Below are 21,395 nucleotides of genomic sequence, written 5' to 3'. Positions count from 1 at the left end.
TAGAGACGGGCCGAGAGAGAGAGAGAGAGAGAGAGAGAGAGACGGGCCGAGAGAGAGAGAGAGAGAGACGGGCCGAGAGAGAGAGAGAGAGAGAGAGAGAGAGAGAGAGACGGGCCGAGAGAGAGAGAGAGAGAGAGAGACGGGCCGAGAGAGAGAGAGAGAGAGACACGGGCCGAGAGAGAGAAAGAGAGAGAGAGACACGGGCCGAGAGAGAGAAAGAGAGAGAGAGACACGGGCCGAGAGAGAGAAAGAGAGAGAGAGACACGGGCCGAGAGAGAGAGAGACACGGGCCGAGAGAGAGAGAGACACGGGCCGAGAGAGAGAGACACGGGCCGAGAGAGAGAGACACGGGCCGAGAGAGAGAGACACGGGCCGAGAGAGAGAGACACGGGCCGAGAGAGAGAGAGAGAGAGAGCGCGAGAGAGAGACACGGGCCGAGAGAGAGAGAAAGAGAGAGAGAGACACGGGCCGAGAGAGAGAAAGAGAGAGAGAGACACGGGCCGAGAGAGAGAGAGACACGGGCCGAGAGAGAGAGAGACACGGGCCGAGAGAGGGAGAGACACGGGCCGAGAGAGGGAGAGACACGGGCCGAGAGAGGGAGAGGACACGGGCCGAGAGAGGGAGAGACACGGGCCGAGAGAGGGAGACACGGGCCGAGAGAGGGAGAGAGAGAGAGAGAGAGAGAGAGAGAGACAGAACACAAAATTACACAACTGAAGGGTGTGGATCTTCTTAATTCTGTGAGCACTTACTTCAGAGCTAACCATCAACTCTGGAACACTGTGAACCATAGAAACAGTTGCTGTGGATACAGGCACCATTTGCTTCCCATTCTTCTTTTGCAGTCTGAAAAAGGAAATATTGAACAGTGTATTAATCACTCGGAAGTGCAAAATAGCCTTGCATCAGATAAAATTCCCATTGAAGTCAATGGGAATCAGGGGGGAAAACTCTTCACTGGCTGGAGTCATACCCAACACAAAGGAAGATGGTCGTGGTTGTTGGAGGCCAATCATTTCAGCCCCAGGACATTGCTGCAGACGTTCCTCAGGGCAGTGTCCTAGGCCCAACCATCTTCAGCTGCTTTATCAATGACCTTCCCTCCATCATAAGGTCAGAAATGGGGATGTTCGCTGATCATTGCACAGTGTTCAGTTGCATTCGCAACACCTCACAGAATGAAGCAGTTTGTGCCCGCATGCAGCAAGACCTGGACAACATCCAGGCTTGGGCTCATAAGTGGCAAGTAACATTCACGCTAGACAAGTGCCAGGCAATGACCATCTCCAACAAGAGAGAGTCTAACCACCTCCCCTTGACATTCAACGGCATTACCATCGCCAAATCCCCCACCATCAACATCCTGGGGGTCACCATTGACCAGAAACTTAACTGGACTCGCCACATAAATACTGTGGCTACGAGAGCAGGTCAGAGGCTGGGTATTCTGTGGCGAGTGACTCACCTCCTGACTCCCCAAAGCCTTTCCACCATCTACAAGGCACAAGTCAGGAGTGTGATGGAATACCCTCCACTTGCCTGGATGAGTGCAGCTCCAACAACACTCATGAACCTCGACACCATCCAGGGCAAAACAGCCCGCTTGATTGGCACCCCATCCACCACCCTAAACATTCACTCCCTTCACCACTGGCGCACTGTGGCTGCAGTGTGTACCATCCACAGGATGCACTGCAGCAAATCGCCACGGCTTCTTCGACAGCACCTCCCAAACCTGCGACCTCTCCCACCTGGAAGGACAAGAGCAGCAGGCACATGGGAACAACACCACCTGCACGTTCCCCTCCAAGTCACACACTATCCCGACATGGAAATATATCGCCGTTCCTTCATCGTCACTGGGTCAAAATCCTGGAACTCCCTTCCTAACAGCATTGTGGGAGAACCTTCACCACACGGACTGCAGCGGTTCAAGAAGGCGGCTCACCACCACCTTCTCAAGGGCAATTAAGGATGGGCAATAAATGCCGGCCTCGCCAGCGACACCCACATCCCATGAACAAAAAAACCCAATATTTCCATCCTCTTCTGTGGCAGTTCATGCAGGGGTACGATTCCAGGGATACCGGCAGTTCTCCGACACTTTCCCCCACTACCCAACCTTCACTTATGAATCCAGTGATCACCAGCAGGTCATTTGACAGTCCAGGAAGAGGTGGGGAGGGGAAGAGAAGATAGAGGGAGAAGGGGATTCAAACCAAGCACAATCCTGTCTGCACCTGATGACCATGTAAATGCACCAGGTATCACTGAATAGCGATCAGAAGGATCCCATTGCTCATTTCTCCTCTAGCTCAGGGGCACCAAAGCCAACTGTAGATCACAAGAGATCACAACCAACTCCATATGGACCAATGATCTTCCTTGCAGTATACTTCCCATACCACACCAAAGAGTGCCTTTTCCCACTGAGCAAGTTAACTCCAATTTCTAAACAAGAAAGCAATCAACTCAAAAGTCGATCAATATTTTTCTATACAGAAGAAATGCTGAACTCACCCAATTTCTATTCATGGTATGGACTGGATTCGCACTTTTGAAGGCCATCAGTATCAACATTTTAATTAGATCACCTTGTTATACCTGTATATTTAATGTGCCCATATGCTTAATATGTTGACTTTTGTAAAATTTCAAATAGTTATAGTGGATTCCAATATTAAACTGAAGATACCAATGTCACAGCCTGAAAAATTAAGATTTGCTTCTTTTCTCTAACCCTAACCAGAAATATGCCACTAGCCCTCCCTGTTCGTAACAGCTGAAGAACTATGTGGGTCATAGTGTGGGTGGAAGTATTGACACCCTGGGAGTTGCAGCATACAGATGTGAGAGACGGCTCGTGGATTTAAACAGCTGCACGATGGAGAGCATGGAGCAAGGAAACAACAATGTGAGCCAATTAAGACAAAAATAAAACATAGAATCATAGAATCTTACAGCGCAGCAGGAGGCCATTCGGCCTGTCGTGCCTGTGCCGGCTCTTTGAAAGAGCTGTCCAATTTAGTCCCACACCCCAGCTTTCTCCCCATAGCCCTGCAAATTAGTTCCCTTCAAGCACATGTCCAATTGCCTTTTGAAAGTTCCTGTGGAACCTGCTTCCACCACTCTTTCAGGCAGTTTGTTCCAGATTATAACAACCCCTCTGTGTGAAAAAAATTCTCCTCATGTCCCCTCTAGTTCTTTTGCCAATTATTTTAAATCTATGACCTCTGGTTACTGACCAGCTTGCCAGAGGAAACAGTTTCCCACCACTTGCTCTATCAAAACCCCTCATAATTCTGAATAGCTCTATTAGGTCTCCCATTAACCTTCTCTGCTCTAAGGAGAACAATCCCAGCTTCTCCAATCTCTCCACATAACTGAAGTCCCTCATCCCTGGTATCATCCTGGGGCCAGGAAGCAGAATGGATAGCAAACTGGGTACAAAACAGAAAAGAGTGTAGGGGTTAAAGGTAGCTACACAGACTGGCAAAAAGTGGGAAGTGATATTCCATAGGGATCGGTGCTGGGACAACTGTTGTTCACAATTTACATTAACGATTTGGATTCAGGAATCGGAAGTACAATTTGAAAATTTGCGGACGACACCAAATTGGGGGTGTGTGGTTAATATGAAGGAAGAATGCATCTAAATGCAAGAGGACACTAATAAACTTGCAGAACGGGCATGTAATTGGCAAATGAATTTCAATGTAAACATAGAAACGTAGAAAACTGGAGCAGGAGTAGGCCATTCAGCCCTTCGAACCTGCTCCGCCATTCAATATGATCATGGCTGATCCTCTATCTCAATACCATATTCCCGCTCTCTCCCCATATCCCTTGATGCCTTTTGTGTCTAGAAATCTATCTCGCTCCTTCTTAAATATATTCAGTGACTTGGCCTCCACAGCCTTCTGTAGTAGAGAATTCCACAGGTTCACCACCCTCTGAGTGAAGAGATTTCTCATCTCAGTCCAAAATGTCCTACCCTGTATCCGGAGACTGTGACCCCTTGTTCTGGACCGACCCCCCAGCCAGGGGAAACATCCCCCCTGCATCCAGTCTGTCTAGCCCTGTCAGAATTTTATATGTTTCAATGAGATCCCCTCTCATTCTTCTAAACTCAAGTGAATACAGGCTGAGTCGACCCAATCTCTCCTCACAAGACAGTCCTGCCATCCCAGGAATCAGTCCGGTGAACCTTCGCTGCACTCCCTCTATGGCAAGTATATCCTTTCTTAGGTAAGGAGACCAAAACTGCACACAATACTCCAGCTGTGGTCTCACCAAGGCCCTGTCTATCTGCAGTAAGACATCCTTGCTCCTGTACTCAAATCCTCTTGCAATGAAGGCCAACATACCATTTGCCTTCCTAACTGCTTGCTGCACCTGCATGTTTGCTTTCAGTGACTGGTGTACAAGGACACCCAGGTCCCTTTGTACATCAACATTCCCCAATCTATCACCATTTAAATAATACTCTGCCTTTCTGTTTTTCCTTCCAAAGTGGATAATTTCACATTTATCCACATTATACTGCATCTGCCATGTATTTGCCCACCCACTCAACTTGTCTAAATCGCCTTGAAGGCTCTTTGCATCCTCCTCACAACTCACGATCCCACCTAGTTTTGTGTCGTCAGCAAACTTGGAAATGTTACATTTGGTTCCCTCATCCAAATCATTGATATATATTGTGAAAAGTGTGAGGTGGTGCATTTTGGTAGGAAGAATAAGGAAGCAATTAACATAGATGCATTTAAGGGTTAGGGTAAGGGTCAAGCCCATGAGGGAGAAAGGAATAGAAGGGTATCCTGATAGCGTTAGATGAAGTAGGGGAGGAGGCTCGTGTGGAGCATAAACACCGGCACAGACCAGTTGGGCCGAATGGTTTGTTTCTGTGCTGTAATTTCAATGTAACTCGATATAAACTTCCTCTGTACTCTCTCCAAGGTATTGACATCCTTCCTAAAGCGTGGTGCCCAGGATAAACATCCTGATCGAACTAGGCTCAGTCATTCCTTCCTAAGTTTAATGGGTTCTTCAATAAAATCTATCAGGTACAGTCTGACTGTTGAGAATCTTGCAATAATGGTACGGTATTTGTGTGTCTCAGAGTAGTGCCGCACAAAATGAACGTCCCACTCTGCTGGGTGCCCAGTAACAACTGCTGCAGGTAAACTTTGAACCAGAGGCCAGGTATTTCAGAGCAGTGGTAAAAATACTATTGGATGGGAAGTGTCCAACAGACCATTCTTCTGCCTCTCCTGATGAATGTGTGTGTTGGTTTTTTTCAACTTTTTAATTCCTTTGTTTTGTTAAACTCTCAAATTTTTTAATCCTTCCTGGTCATTTTTTGTTTTTTAAAAAAAAGCAGATTTTCACCCAAATATTGACAGGCTTGCCAGTTAGTGTGAATTCCTGAAATCTGCATGCTCACTACCATATTACAGACACACTGACATACAATATTACAAAGACAACGACACACATTCACACACCCAAGATTTTTAATCAAAGTTTCTGTGACATGAACGAGGACATTTTTTGACTGAGGAACTCTTTGAAATGGGATTATGTTTTTTTATATATAAAAGAAACATACTCTGAGGGTTAATGGAACAATCATTTTCCACTTCTACCTATTTTCAGCTCCTTTTATCATAGTCACTTTCCATCTCTCTCCGCCAGGTCGCACAACTCCAGCAGCCAACCTCTGTGATCTGCCAATGTTGCTTTGAAAATGCACCACCAGGAGATGCTCAAGAGCAACCTGGGGATTATGCCTTCTGATTTTTCCTTCTAAAAAGTACGTAATTACATCTTTAAGAAATGTTAAATAGCGAACTGTTCCATTTTTTAGCGAATCAATTAAGTAGGTCATCTGAGCAAGATAATTCCGAATCACAAGATATAAAAGGTTACTTTGAAAACTGCTGGTTATTTTCATACCAGGAAGCCATTGTACATTTTATAATGAAGGTGAGTAAACAAAGAAAACTTACTGTGTCAGGTCTTGGCCACATGCTGCACAGAGGCCTTTCATAACGATAGGGTGACTGCATCCTTCAAGTCGTACCAGTACGCCTCTGCACAGAAAAAAAATGGAGAAAAATTATGAGCAGGTACACAAAAGGATTTTCTTTTAAATACAACTACAACTGAGATTGATAGATTTTTGTTAGGCAAGGGTATTAAGGGATATGGAACCAAGGTGGGTAAATGGAGTTAAGATCCAGATCAGCCATGATCTAATTTAATAGTGGAACAGGCTCAAGTAGCCGAATAGCCTACTCCTGTTCCTATGTTGCACGTCCTATCAGGAGCACAGTAACCAATGTAAAACAGCTGTCTTTTTAAGTCACAACTGTGACTTTAGGTTTCTGGCTTAGACCTTCCCTGTTACTGGAAGGAGGTCTGTGCAAGCCAGGAACGTGGAGCATGTGCCACCTGGTTTATATCACAGCACAGCCTCTGGAGGTGGGGCTGCTTTCAGTGCCAATTCTGCAATATAAATGCAGCACAAAGAGTTAGAGCACGGTGCTCTAATAATAATTCTTAATTGATGGTTGTTCATTTTAATGCTATATTTGTACTCAAATTTCAATACAGTTAACAGATGACGAAATGCAACCAAATAAACATCCCTACAACACGTATTAGTCAGGCACTTTCCCACAGTCATATCCTTAAGCAAAGGAAATACTGCAGTGGTTACGCAAGTTCACTTTCTCTTATCATAGCATAATAAGATGGGTCATTAAAGGTATTTTGTCTACAGCAGCTGTTCAAGGCTAAATTTCTACTTTAACTGTAAGCAGCTTAATCTAAATCAGCAAAAGGAACAGCAGCAAACATCCCCCCTCCCCTCCACAAAGGGGGTTGTACACTCGTGAGACGACTGCAAACCCAAGCATTAAAACAAACTCTCAGCTCCCCAGGCTTGTTCATTATCTCCCCCTCGGGTCTCCTAAGCCTTGTTTCCCAATCTAGGGAATGGTCGACAGACCTGATCCTACGCATCTGCTTTTCTTGAGCTCGCTACAGAGAAATGCACAAGTATGTTCCAGGGTCATGCTTCCCCTTGATGCACAACGAAAGCCAACCACACCTTCTCGATGACATGCGCAAAATTGGGAATTTGTCATGGGAAAAGAATCAGGAGCACAGATCCATTTCCTATCAAAGAGCATTGCATCATTAGGTTACTGCTTTTCCCCAAGAGCATTAAGATACTTTCGGGAAGCGCAGATATAGATCGGTTACATGCATTTAAAATTAAATCATTACATGACCACCGTATTAGGGGGATGTGAGAGAGAAATACCTTTAAAAAGAACAAGTCAGTAATGTTAGGTCAAACTCACTTGCACTGCAGAAATATCTTATAACTGCCAATATCACAGGCGGCCTTGTCTATCTTCAATTCCCCTTTCTGCATTTGAACAATCAGGGACCTTCACTTTCCACGTGCTGTCTAGGAACAATGAACTGACTTTTTAAGATAAATAGTAGTTGAATACTTGTTGAAGACAGAAATGCCACATTACAGCAGGTGGTACGACATCTATTTATTGGCAGCATCGAGATCTCGTTTCAGTAATGCCATGGCATTTTAACCGAAGAGAAAAAAATAAATCATGGACTACTTTAAAGATCAAAGCAAAAGAGAACCCAAGAATCTCAAGGTAATGGTGGTACAGCTGCAGTAAGTGAGACTAATCGACCCCAATTACAAAGCCCAGTTACTGTTCCAAGAGCTGTGTGTGTTCCTAGACGAAGGACAGCAGGTTTCCTTCCCTCTAGGACATTCGTGAACCAGTTGGGTTTTTACGACAATCCAACAGCTTTTTACTGATCCTAGCTTTTAAAATTTCCAGATTTTTGAAAACTGAATTCAAATTTTCAAACTGCCACGGTGGGATTTGAACTCATGTTCTCTGGATTATTAGCCCAGTACCAGAACCATTACATTACCACACCCACTGCTTTTTTGTTGTACTCAAACTCGTTTCCATCATAAAACCTAATCTTAAACTCCACCATATTGTGGCCACTGTTGCCAAGACGTTCTATGTTCTGACTTGCTCTACCAAAAATCAAATAATGTTTTTATAGGTGTACAGGAAATAGATGAAGCACTGAAGACCAAATAAATTTATTAAAGGATAAATGTCATGGAGGGGTTTAATAAAAAACAGGAAATTGTATAGGGATTAAATTAACTCTTTATCATTGAAAATTCTAAACCAGTTACAAATCCAGTTACATTAGATAAAATTTGAACTTTTTATGTCGAGTTATGAAATAACTCAATGCCTACAAAGCACACGGACCAACCAAATGGGATACACCTTATAATTCTCAAGGAAATGAGCAAGACTCCCATCAAAAATACATCATTTGTTCATTCACCTCACTGCTGTTAATGGGACCTTGCTGTGCGCAAATTGACTGCCACATTTGCTTACAAAGCAACAGTGACCACACTTCAGAAGTCATTGTCTGTTGAAGGGGAAGCTAGATAAACACATAAGGGAGAAAGGAACAGAAGGTTATGCTGATAGAATTATGCATGAGGAGCATAAACACCGGCATGGACCAGTTGGGCCGAATGGCCTGTTTCTATGCTGTAAATTCTATGTATTTCATTGGCCGCAAAGTGCTTTGGGACATTCTGAAGACATGAAAGGCATTTTCTTTCTTATGGACCTGTTTGCCTAACATCACCAGTGGGGAAAATAATCAAGCACTTTGGTGGGCCAATGTCAATGTTCACCGAGAGAACTTAAGAAAAGACATACTTGCTCTCGAGGCAGTACAAAGAAGGTTCACTCGGTTAATCCCGGGGATGAGGGGGCGGACATATAAGGAGAGGTTGAGTAAATTGGGACTCTACTCATTGGAGTTCAGAAGAATGAGAGGCGATCTTATTGAAACATATAAGATTGTGAAGGGGCTTGATCGGGTGGATGCGGTAAGGATGTTCCCAAGGACGGGTGAAACTAGAACTAGGGGGCATAATCTTAGAATAAGGGGCTGCTCTTTCAAAACTGAGATGAGGAGAAACTTCTTCACTCAGAGGGTAGTAGGTCTGTGGAATTTGCTGCCCCAGGAAGCTGTGGAAGCTACATCATTAAATAAATTTAAAACAGAAATAGACAGTTTCCTAGAAGTAAAGGGAATTAGGGGTTACGGGGAGCGGGCAGGAAATTGGACATGAATTTAGATTTGAGGTTAGAATCAGATCAACCATGATCTTATTGAATGGCGGAGCAGGCTCGAGGGGCCGATTGGCCTACTCCTGCTCCTATTTCTTATGTTCTTAGAACACAGATGCCCAAAGGGGTAAGCAAACACACCTTTAGCAGCGATGTGGAAATGCCGGTGATGGACTGGGGTTGACAAATGTAAACAATCTTACAACACCAAGTTATAGTCCAACAATTTTATTTGAAAATCACAAGCTTTCGGAGGCTTCCTCCTTCGTCAGGTGAATGTCAGGAAATCCTTGAACCTTTCGCATTTATATTCAGAGAACAATACCTGATGATTACAGATAATCATTCCAACTGCCCGTTGTCAAGGCAATCAAAGTGTTCAGACAGAGAGGTGTTACCTACAGGACCACCGAATATACAAACGGCCAGAACACAAAAGAGAGAGAGAGAGAGGGAGAAACATCCGAAAGGAAGAGAAAGACTGAAAATGACCCGTTGAATTAAAAACAGATAACTTTTATTCGCTGGTGGGGTTACGTGTAGCGTGACATGAACCCAAGATCCCGGTTGAGGCCGTCCTCATGGGTGCAGAACTTGGCTATCAATTTCTGCTCGACGATTTTGCGTTGTCGTGTGTCTCGAAGGCCGCCTTGGAGTACGCTTACCTGAAGATCGGTGGCTGAATGTCCTTGACTGCTGAAGTGTTCCACGACTGGGAGGGAACCCTCCTGTCTGGCGATTGTTGCGCGGTGTCCGTTCATCCGTTGTCGCAGTGTCTGCATGGTCTTGCAGGAAAGGATGCCCCGGAGCATGGTACATTGGCAAGACCATGCAGACACTGTGACAACGGATGAACGGACACCGCGCAACAATCGCCAGACAGGAGGGTTCCCTCCCAGTCGGGGAACACTTCAGCAGTCAAGGACATTCAGCCACCGATCTTCGGGTAAGCGTACTCCAAGGCGGCCTTCGAGACACATGACAATGCAAAATCGTCGAGCAGAAATTGATAGCCAAGTTCCGCACCCACGAGGACGGCCTCAACCAGGATCTTGGATTCATGTCGCGCTACACGTAACCCCACCAGCGAATAAAAGTTATCTGTTTTTAATTCAACGGGTCATTTTCAGTCTTTCTCTTCCTTTCGGATGTTTCTCCCACTCTCTCTCTGTTTTGTGTTCTGGCCGTTTGTATATTCGGTGGTCCTGTAGGTAACACCTCTCTGTCTGAACACTTTGATTGCCTTGACAACGGGCAGTTGGAATGATTATCTGTAATCACCAGGTATTGTTCGCTGAATATAAATGCGAAAGGTTCAAGGATTTCCTGACATTCACCTGACGAAGGAGGAAGCCTCCAAAAGCTTGTGATTTTCAAATAAAATTGTTGGACTATAACTTGGTGTTGTAAGATTGTTTACCTTTAGCAGCAATATGTCTTGGGAATCTTCTGAGACGCTTTGAGGTAATAAGCAGCACACGATGGATATCCAGTGGACGAAAGCTAACATACAACTTTCTCCAGATAGAAAATACATTCTAACATACAGACATGCACAAACACACACCAATTATTGCATCAGTTAAATAAATACAACAAAAAATTCAATATAGAAAGCATCTGGAGGCACTTTACAAGGGGAGCAGGGAGGAGAAAAAACTAAAATAGGATATAGGAATGTGCAGTGAACCCTGAAGGGAATATGAGAGATGACTGAAATAGCTCCTTTCCCTCAGTGTTCATTTTTTTGAAAGCACCTTGGGACATTTTTCTACATTTAAGTCGCAATATAAATGCAGTTGCTGTTCTTTTCGTTTGAGGCCAAGCCTTCAGGAGAGATTTATTATCTGTTGGAAGTTTTTAACTTGGTTATATTCAATTCAACCCAGGATGGAATGGAGCAAGGCTTTCAATCAGGCATCTAATGGGGAAGCCCCACTGCGATAATGCAAACTCTTTTATCCAAGGCTATGCTCTTCGAGTGTGGTAGCATAGTGGTTATGTTACTGGATTAGTAATCCTAGAGGTCTGGACTAATAATCCGGAGTCACAAGTTCAAATCCCGCTGCGGCAGCTGGGGAATTAAAATTCAATTAATGAAAAAAATTTTTAAAATCTGGAATTAAAATACTAGCATCAGGAAACCTGCCGTCCTTACCCGGTCTGGCCTATATGTGACTCCAGACCCACAGCAATGTGGTTGATTCTTAATTGCACTCTGAAATGGCCTAGCAAGCAACTCAGTTGTAAAATCTCACTTAAAAAAAGTCATAACAAGAACCACTCGGCACTGGACACGACAAAGGCAAACCAAGCCCAGTCGATCCTGCAAAGTCCTCCTCACGAACATCTGGGGACTTGTGCCAAAATTGGGAGAGCTGTCCCACAGACAAGTCAAGCAACAGCCTGACATAGCCATACTCACAGAATCATACCTTTCAGCCAACGTCCCACAGACTCTTCCATCACCATCCCTGAGTATGTCCTGTCCCACTGGCAGGACAGACCCACCAGAGGTGGCGGTACAGTGATATACAGTCAGGAGGGAGTGGCCCTGGGAGTCCTCAACATTGACTCCGGACCCCATGAAATCTCATGGCATCAGGTCAAACATGGGCAAGGAAACCTGCTGATTACCACCTACCGTCCTCCCTCAGCTGATGAATCAGTCCTCCTCCATGTTGAGAAGCATTGAGGGTAGCAAGGGCACAGAATGTACTCTGGGTGGGGGACTTCAATGTCCATCACCAAGAGTGGCTCGGTAGCACCACGACTGGCCGAGTCCTGAAGGACATAGCTGCCAGACTGGGCCAGGTGAGCGAACCAACACTAGGGAAAAACTTACTTGACCTCGTCCTCACCAATCTACCTGTCGCAAATGCATCTGTCCATGACAGTATTGGTAGGAATGACCACCACACAGTCCTCGTGGAGACGAAGTCCCATCTTCGCACTGAGGTTACCATCCAATGGTTGTGTGGCACTATCACTGTGCAAAATGGGATAGATTCAGAACAGATCTAGCAGCTCAAAACTGGGCATCCATGAGGTGCTGTGGGCCATCAGCAGCAGCAGAATTGTATTCCAGCACAATCAGTAACCTCATGGTCCGGCATATTCCTCACTCTACCATTACCAACAAGCCAGGGGATCAACCCTGGTTCAATGAGGAGTGTAGAAGAGCATGCCAGGAACAGCACCAGGCGTACCTAAAAATGAGGTGCCAACCTGGTGAAGCTACAACTCAGAACTATATGCATGTTAAACAGCGGAAGCAACATGCTATAGACAGAGCTAAGCGATTCCACAACCAACGGATCAGATCAAAGCTCTGCAGTCCTGCCAGATCCAGTCGTGAACGGTGGTGGACAATTAAACAACTAACGGGAGGAGGAGGCTCTGCAAACATCCCCATTCTCAAAGATGGCAGAGTCCAGCACGTGAGTGCAAGACAAGGCTGAAGCGTTTGCAAACATCTTCAGCCAGAAGTGCCGAGTGGATGATCCATCTCAGCCTCCTCCCGATATTCCCACCATCACAGAAGCCAGTCTTCAGCCAATTCGATTCACCCCGCGTGATATCAAGAAACGGCTGAGTGCACTGGATACAGCAAAGGCTATGGGCCCCGACAACATCCCGGCTGTAGTGCTGAAGACTTGTGCTCCAGAACTAGCTGCGCCTCTAGCCAAGCTGTTCCAGTACAGCTACAACACTGGCATCTACCCGACAATGTGGAAAATTGCCCAGGTATGTCCTGTCCACAAAAAGCAGGACAAATCCAATCCGGCCAATTACCGCCCCATCAGTCTACTCTCAATCATCAGCAAAGTGATGGAAGGTGTCGTCGACAGTGTTATCAAGCGGCACTTACTCACCAATAACCTGCTCACTGATGCTCCGTTTGGGTTCCGCCAGGACCACTCGGCTCCAGACCTCATTACAGCCTTGGTTCAAACATGGACAAAAGAGCTGAATTCCAGAGGTGAGGTGAGAGTGACTGCCCTTGACATCAAGGCAGCATTTGACCGAGTGTGGCACCAAAGAGCCCTAGTAAAATTGAAGTCAATGGGAATCAGGGGGAAAACTCTCCAGTGCCTGGAGTCATACCTAGCACAAACGAAGATGGTAGTGGTTGTTGCAGGCCAATCATCTCAGCCCCAGGACATTGCTGCAGGAGTTCCACAGGGCAGTCTCCTAGACCCAACCATCTTCAGCTGCTTCATCAATGACCTTCCCTCCATCAAAGGTCAGAAATGGAGATGTTCGCTGATGATTGCACAGTGTTCAGTTCCATTCACAACCCCTCACATAATGAAGCAGTCCGAGCCCGCATGCAGCAAGACCTGGACAACATCCAGGCTTGGGCTGATAAGTGGCAAGTAACATTTGCGCCAGACAAGTGCCAGGCAATGACCATCTCCAACAAGAGAGTCTAACCACCTCCCCTTGACATTCAACGGCATTACCATCACCAAATCCCCCACCATCAACATCCTGGGGGTCACCATTGACTAGAAACTTAACTGGACAAGCCATATAAATACTGTGGCTACAAGGGCACGTCAGAGGCTGGGTATTCTGCGGCGAGTGACTCACCTCCTGACTCCCCAAAGCCTTTCCACCATCTACAAGGCACAAGTCAGGAGTGTGATGGAATATTATCCACTTGCCTGGATGAGTGCAGCTCCAACAACACTTAAGAAGCTCGACACCATCCAGGACAAAGCAGCCCGCTTGATTGGCACCCCATCCACCACCCTAAACATTCACTCCCTTCACTGCCGTCGCACAGTGGCTGCAGTGTGTACCATCCACAGGATGCACTGCAGCAACTCGCCAAGGCTTCTTCGACAGCCCTCCACCACCTCGGACAAGAGCAGCAGGCACATGGGAACAACACAATCTGCACGTTCCCCTCCAAGTCACACACCATCCCGACTTGGAAATATATTGCCGTTCCTTCATCGTCGCTGGGTCAAAATTCTGGAACTCCCTTCCTAACAGCACTGTGGGAGAACCTTCACCACACGGACTGCAGCGGTTCAAGAAGACGGCTCACCACCACCTTCTCAAGGGCAATTAGGGATGGGCAATAAATGCCGGCCTCGCCAGCGACGCCCAAATCCTATGAACAAATTTTAAAAAATGTTCAGTTCCTGGTTTCAATGTCAGGAGTGCCGAGTTTTATTGTTAGTACAAAATGATCTTTTGACTTTTGAAGTTTTCGTTCTCTGGTCAGAAAGGGAGAAGATAATGCTTTGAGCTAAACGGTTGTGCTGTTCTGCAAAGGCTTTCGGTTTTCGGTTAGTGATGAATAAATTTAAAACTGAAATTAGAAAATAAACATCTTTATTCAAAGGATGATAAACATTTGGGGGTTGAGTTTCCGCTGTTTCCCCCAGTTATATCAGTGCAATCCAGGGGAAATCGACCAAACCAACGGAAAAGATCGGGGAATTTTAAACCTAAGTGATTTACGCCCAAACCCACTTACGGGTCGCGGAGTTCTCCACGATCTTTTCAAGATTCAATTCTCTCAAATCAGGCCCCGCGCTCAGAACCGGTCACACCCCCAGGTCGGAAATGCGAGATTCCGCCGGTTGGGCTGGTTCGCGAAGGTTCATCAAATTCAGCACATTTTCTCAGGCTCACAGACACTAGCACACACATTTTTGAAGTATTTTCATATCAAAAAATATTTAATTTACTAAAATACTGATTAGTGTATACCGATGAAACTATTAAATGATTCAAGTGGTTCAGATGACCTCAGACTATCTGCTGCTGAAACCCTCATCCGTGCTTTTGTCACCTCCAGACTCAACTATCATAATGCTCTCTTGGCCTACCTCCCATCCTCCACACACTGTAAACTTCAGCTCATCCATAATTCTGCTGCCCGTATCCTATTCCACACCAAGTCCGCTCACCCATCACCCCTGTCCTCTTTGATTTACATCGGCTCCCGGTCCCCCTGCGCCTCCAATTTAAAACTCTTATCTGTGTTTAAATCCCGTTGTGGCTTCGCCCCTCCTCATCTCTGTTACCGTCTCCAATTCTACAACCCCCCCCCCACCGAGTTCTCCGTTCCTCCAAATCTGGCCTCTTGTGCATTCCCCCGCCTCCCCCTCCAACCACCATCGGCGGCTGTGCCTTTAGCCGTCTATGTCCCACGTTCTAGAATTCCCTCCTTGAACCCCTCCGCATCTCCACCTCCCTCACGACCCTCTTTAAAACTTTGACCAAGCATTTAGTCACCCCGCCAAATATCTTCTTCTCTGGCTCGATACCATTTTAAGAAACATCAGAAACAGGAGCAGGTGTAGGCCATAAGGCCCCTCGAGCCTGCTCCGCCATTCAATCAGATCATGGCTAATCTTCGACCACAACTCCACTTTTCCGCTCTGTCCCCAAATCCCTTGATTCCCCTGGAGTCCAAATATCCATCAATCTCAGTCTTCAATATACTCAACAACTGAGCATCCACAGCCCTCTGGGGTAGAGAATTCCAAAGATTCACCACCCTCTGAGTGAAGAAATTTTTCCCTCATCTCGGTCCTAAATGGCCAACCCTTTATCTTGAGACTATGACACCTAGTTCTAGACTCTCCAGCCAGAGGAAACCACCTCTCGGCAACAACCCTATCAAGCCCTCTAAAAATGTTATACTTTTCAATGAGATCACCGCTCATTCTTCTAAACTCCAGAGAGTATAGGCCCATTCTACTCAACCTCTCCTCATAGGACAACCTTCTCATGCCAGCAATCAATCTAGTGAACCTTCCTTGCACCCCCTCTAAGGCAAGTATATCCTTCCTTAGGTAAGGAGACCAAAACGGTACGCAGTACTCCAGGTGAGGTCTCACCAGAACCCTATATAATTGCAGCAAGACCTCCTTACTCTTATAATCCAATCTCCTTGCAATAAAGGCTAACATACCATTCGCCTTCCTAATTGCTTGCTGTATCTGCATGTTAACTCTCTATGATTCATATACAAGCACACCCAAATCCCTCTGATTATCAACATTTCTTGGTCTCTCACCTTTTAAAAAATGTTCTGCTTTTCTATTCTTCCTACAAAGTGGATAATTTCACATTTCCCCACATTATACTCCATCTGCCACCTTCTCGCCCACTCATTATTAATCTGTCTATATCCCTTTGCAGTCTCTTTTCATCCTCCTCACAGCTTAATTTCCCACCTAGCTTTGTAGCATCAGCAAACTTGGATACATTACACTCGGTCCCCTCATCTAAGTCATTAATTTAGACTGTAAACAGCTGAGGCCCAAGCTCCGATCCTTGCGGTACCCCACTAGTTACAAACTGCCAACCTAAAAATGACCCATTTATTCCTACTCTGTTTTCTGTCTGTTAACCAATCCTCAATCTACACTAGTATATTACCTTCAATCCCATGAGCCCTAATCTTGTGTAACACCTTATCAAATGCCTTTTGAAAATCCAAATATACCACATCCACTGGTTCCCCTTTAACTACACTGCTAGTTACATCCTCAAAGATCTTTAATAGATTTGTCAAACACAATTTCCCTTTCATAAGACTGTGTTGACTCTGCCTAATCATAATTATGATTCTCTAAGTGCCCTGTTACTACGTCCTTAATAATAAATTCCAGCATTTTCCCAACGAATGATGTCAGGCTAACTGGCCTATAGTTCCCTGTTTTCTCTCTCCCTCCTTTCTTGAATAGCCTCTGTTCCCTGTTGTCTGATTATGCCTGTGTGAAGTGCTTTGGGATATTTTTCTACATTAAAAGGCGCTATGTAAATGAAAGTAGTTGCAGCCAACAAAACTCTTTTTTTTCCCCCCTATGGATGCATGGCACTTTTGAGGTGTGAAAGCTTACAGTTAATGTTACTGGTAAGCTCTTTCCATTATGTAGACAGATGTAATTTTCTTTGAACTATTCAATGACTTGGAAAATTAAAATATTTACAGAGACAAAAAGACTAAAGTTTTTTAACAAGTGATTTGTAACCACAGCTGAAATTTACAACAACCTTCAGTAAACTATTCATTTTCCTATTCTGTCTCTGAAAATCACAGTAGATATACAGTATTTACTCAAGTGCTAAAGATTCCCTAAGGGCATTTTGCTGAAAATCAAAGGTTGCTGTGGCAAGGAATACAAACCACAAATACCAGGTTTACATGTGACAAATTACTGTAGTAACCTATATATTACAGAAGGCTGTAAAACAACATATTCTGGCAGCAATGTGATCACTCACTAAAGTATAGGACTGGCACTGATTGCCAGTGTGAGAAGTTGGTCTCCTGTCTATGGTTATTCCTGTTTGGTCAACATCACTTGTACATATTCCTAACAACAACTTGCATTTATATAGCGCCTTTAACGTTGTAAAACGTACCAAGGCGTTTCAGAGGAGTGTAATCAGACAAGACCATAAGAGACAGGAGCAGGCCATTCGGCCCCTTGAGCCTGCTCCACCATTTAATGAGATCATGGCTGATCTGATTTTTACCTCAACTCCACTTTCCCACCCTTTCCCCATATCCTTTGAAAGGTTTGACAGCAAACCACATAAGGAGATATTAGGACAGGTGACCAAAAGCTTGGTCAAAGAGGTAGGTTTTAAGGAGCATCTTAAAAAGGAGGAAAGAGAGGCAGGCAGGTTTAGGGAGGGAATTCCAGAGTTTAGGGCCTAGGCAGCTGAAGGCACGGCCGTCAATGGTGGAGCGATTAAAATCGGGGATGCGCAAGGGGCCAAAATTGGAGGAGCGCAGAGATCTCGGAGGATTGTAGGGCTGGAAGAGGTTACAGAGACAGGGAAGGGCGAGGCCATGGAGGGATTTGGTGCACTCTGCTTGACCCTTCACATGACACAAATCGATTAGCCACAGTCACTAATGTGGTGCCTGCAACAATGAAGTGAGGGTTCTGGGAATCAGTTCAAGCACTAAGCACAGCCAAGTACGTACTTCAGTGAGATCGAGGTTCCCTTATTCCAGCATAAAACATTTGATACCGCCATTATTAATTAAGTGGGAGCCGTTTTGATCAATGGAATTGTTTGATTCGACTAATAGAGCAGTTTGTCCTGTGGGACACTTTCACAAATCCTATGGACACGTGCTACTTTATTAGAAGATAAATAAGTACGTTTCTCAAAAAAAAAATGTTTTCACGAGAATAGGTTTTAGGTTATGTTGACTGCTTGCCATTCACGGAGCTCACAGGATACTAGGCATTTTGGATAGTGAATTTCACAGAAGCTCATTAACTACCATGCTGCTAATCATTATAGAACCCGCTGTACACATATAGATAACAGCTCCCACATCGCACCACCTTAAAATTTCTGTCCGTTAACCAATCCTCTATCCATGCTAATATATTACTCCCCGACCCCAGGAACCGTTATCTTTGTGAGAGGCACTGGTGTTGTGAGTTGCTGGGATACTGTTAGATCAGTAACCTGGAGGTGGAATGGAGCGGAGACTGCCTCGAGTAAAGATTTCAGGGAAAATCTGGACGCAGCTGTGTTTTTTTTTTAAAAAGGAAAAAAATGATGCAGTGGTGCAATAAAAATTAGGTTTTTTTTGGGTGGAGGGAGACAGGGAATTCCACCCCCATCCCAAGTTTGAGACGAGCCTTGAATTTGGCTAACTTTTGAATGTGAAAAGTTTGCATGTGTGTTGGGCGGTTCCTACTGGTAATTTAAGCCGCTGGTAATTTAATAGCAGTGGATATTTTAAGGTGGTGCGATTGATCCCTGGGATGAGTATATTCAAGACCGAGATCGATGGATAGTTTGACACGAAGGGAATCAAGGGATATGGGGATCGAGCGGGAAAATGGAGTTGAGGTCGAAGATCAGCCATGATCTGATTGAATAGCAGAGCAGGCTCGAGGGGCCCACTCCTGCTCCTATTTCTTATGTTCTAATGTTCTTAAATGTACTACAAAGGATACAGCACAATATACAGACTCTGGAAACAAAATTCAGGAAAAGGAGGGCTCTTGAAACTCCCACCGCTAGATATCAAGTTGATGTCTTATGGGGCTACATATAAAATTTAAATCCAGGTTCCTATTAATTTGCATATATCTGAAGTTGTATGTACAAACAAATCTTGCTGTTTGGGTTTAGAATTTACCCAATAAATGAGGCAACAGACAGCCCTTTCTAAACCTTGTAGGCACACAATATTCAAACTGCACAAATCAGGAATTAAGAAACATAAACACAAATAAAAATGTAGTTGCCTGTCTTGTGGGCCAGACAGCCAGGATTTATGAACCATATGTGGGCCACGAGGCATAGTTTGGACATCTCTGCACCAGATGGCTCTTAAACAGTAGAAACATTTAATAATGTTTCTCCAATTATAAATTGTTCTGCCTTTTACAATACATCAGCACACCACAGTGGTGCCCGAGTCCTGGAGCCCAGTCTGTTGCCAGACACTAAGTTGATATATGCAGGCTTAATTTTGCAGACTAAATGGCTTTGTAACAGAAAAAGTACTTGTGGCACTCCCCACCATTAAAATTGAACCACCATCACAAATCTTGAGGGACAGCAAAACTCTTCAGCGGCATGACAACCAATTAAAATTAAGTGAGGAGTTCAAAATGCCACAGGAGCAGGGAATCACAGCAACAAGGTACACAATACAGTCAATTTATCTGTGGCCTAACTCTCATCAGCAGCATTAATTACAAACCCTGTCAAAACTCACTTTTTAGGCACATTCAATCAGCTCTCAGTAAAGCTCCGGAAAGTGAACAGTAATCGAGACACGATTGGCATAATCTGCTTTGCATCAGAGGTGTATGCTGTTCATTAACTAATCACAAACTAGCAATGATAGCCCAGACTATCCTACCCTCCTGGCTGAAATGGGGGGGGGGCGGGGAAAGAGGTTGGAAAATATGTGAAAAAATATTGATGTGACTTTACATTGGACTGGAAAAACATTTTTGATAAACATTACTTGGTAAATATCTTTTAAATGTTCACTCCTTTGGTCAATCCAATCCGGCCAATTACCACCCCATCAGTCTACTCTCAATCATCAGCAAAGTGATGGAAGGTGTCGTCAACAGTGCTATCAAGGGGCACTCACTCACCAATAACCTGCTCACCGATGCTCCGTTTGGGTTCCGCCAGGACCACTCGGCTCCAGACCTCATTACAGCCTTGGTCCAAACATGGACAAAAGAGCTGAATTCCAGAGGTGAGGTGAGAGTGACTGCCCTTGACATCAAGGCAGCATTTGACAGAGTGTGGCACCAAGGAGCCCTCGTAAAATTGAAGTCAATGGGAATCAGGGGGAAAGCTCTCCAGTGCCTGGAGTCATACCTAGCACAAAGGAAGATGGCAGTGGTTGTTGGAGGCCAATCATCTCAGCCCCAGGGCATTGCTGCAGGAGTTCCTCAGGGCAGTGTCCTAGGCCCAACCATCTTCAGCTGCTTCATCAATGACCTTCACTCCATCATAAGGTCAGAAATGGGGATGTTTACTGATGATTGCACAGTGTTCAGTTCCATTCGCAACCCCTCAGATAACCCCCCTACTAGTGGGGAAGTACCTGAATTGTAAAGGCAAAGTTGAAACCAGGAATTTTTTTTAAAATTCAATTAGAAGAGTTTACTTTAACCATATAATAATGAATCTTAAATTAACCCCAAGAAATTATTTTGCACCTCTGGCTACATTACATTTGAGTGTATTGATCAGCTTTCAAAATTGTTGAAAAAGAAAGGTGACAACATCCAGGCTTGGGCTCATAAGTGGCAAGTAACATTTGCACCAAACAAGTGGCAGGCAATGACCATCTCAACAAGAGAGTGTCTAACCACCGCCCCTTGACATTCAACGGCATTACCATCGCCAAATCCCCCACCATCAACATGCTGGGGGGGTCACCATTGACCAGAAACTTAACTGGACTAGTCACATAAATACTGTGGCTACAAGAGCAGGTCAGAGGCTGGGTATTCTGTGGTGAGTGACTCACCTCCTGACTCCCCAAAGCCTTTCCACCATCTACAAGGTACAAGTCAGGAGTGTGATGGAATACTCTCCACTTGCCTGGATGAGTGCAGCTCCAATAACACTCAGGAAGCTCAACACCATCCAGGACAAAGCAGCCCGCTTGATTGGCACCCC

The 21,395-nt window shown here is 45.0% G+C and overlaps 1 protein-coding gene across 2 annotated transcripts in view; it reads right to left on the bottom strand.

Annotated features, from left to right (window-relative positions):
• The window catches only part of ctdp1 (CTD (carboxy-terminal domain, RNA polymerase II, polypeptide A) phosphatase, subunit 1), a 285,855-nt gene that overhangs the window by 251,922 nt on the left and 12,538 nt on the right, over window positions 1–21,395 (bottom strand). For both annotated transcript variants that reach the window (XM_067981952.1, XM_067981951.1), the window contains exons 2-3: window positions 6,012–6,095; window positions 753–846 (exon numbers count right to left, since the gene is read on the bottom strand). In XM_067981952.1, coding sequence (XP_067838053.1) covers window positions 753–846; window positions 6,012–6,095 — 178 coding nt within the window. The remainder of the gene's footprint in view (window positions 1–752; window positions 847–6,011; window positions 6,096–21,395) is intronic.

The sequence above is a fragment of the Heptranchias perlo genome, chromosome 3 (genome assembly GCF_035084215.1).
Source record: "Heptranchias perlo isolate sHepPer1 chromosome 3, sHepPer1.hap1, whole genome shotgun sequence".
In the NCBI taxonomy this organism is placed as follows: domain Eukaryota; kingdom Metazoa; phylum Chordata; class Chondrichthyes; order Hexanchiformes; family Hexanchidae; genus Heptranchias; species Heptranchias perlo.
The sequence above is the reverse complement of the archived record's forward strand: the minus strand, read 5'-3'. Positions and strand labels throughout refer to the sequence as shown.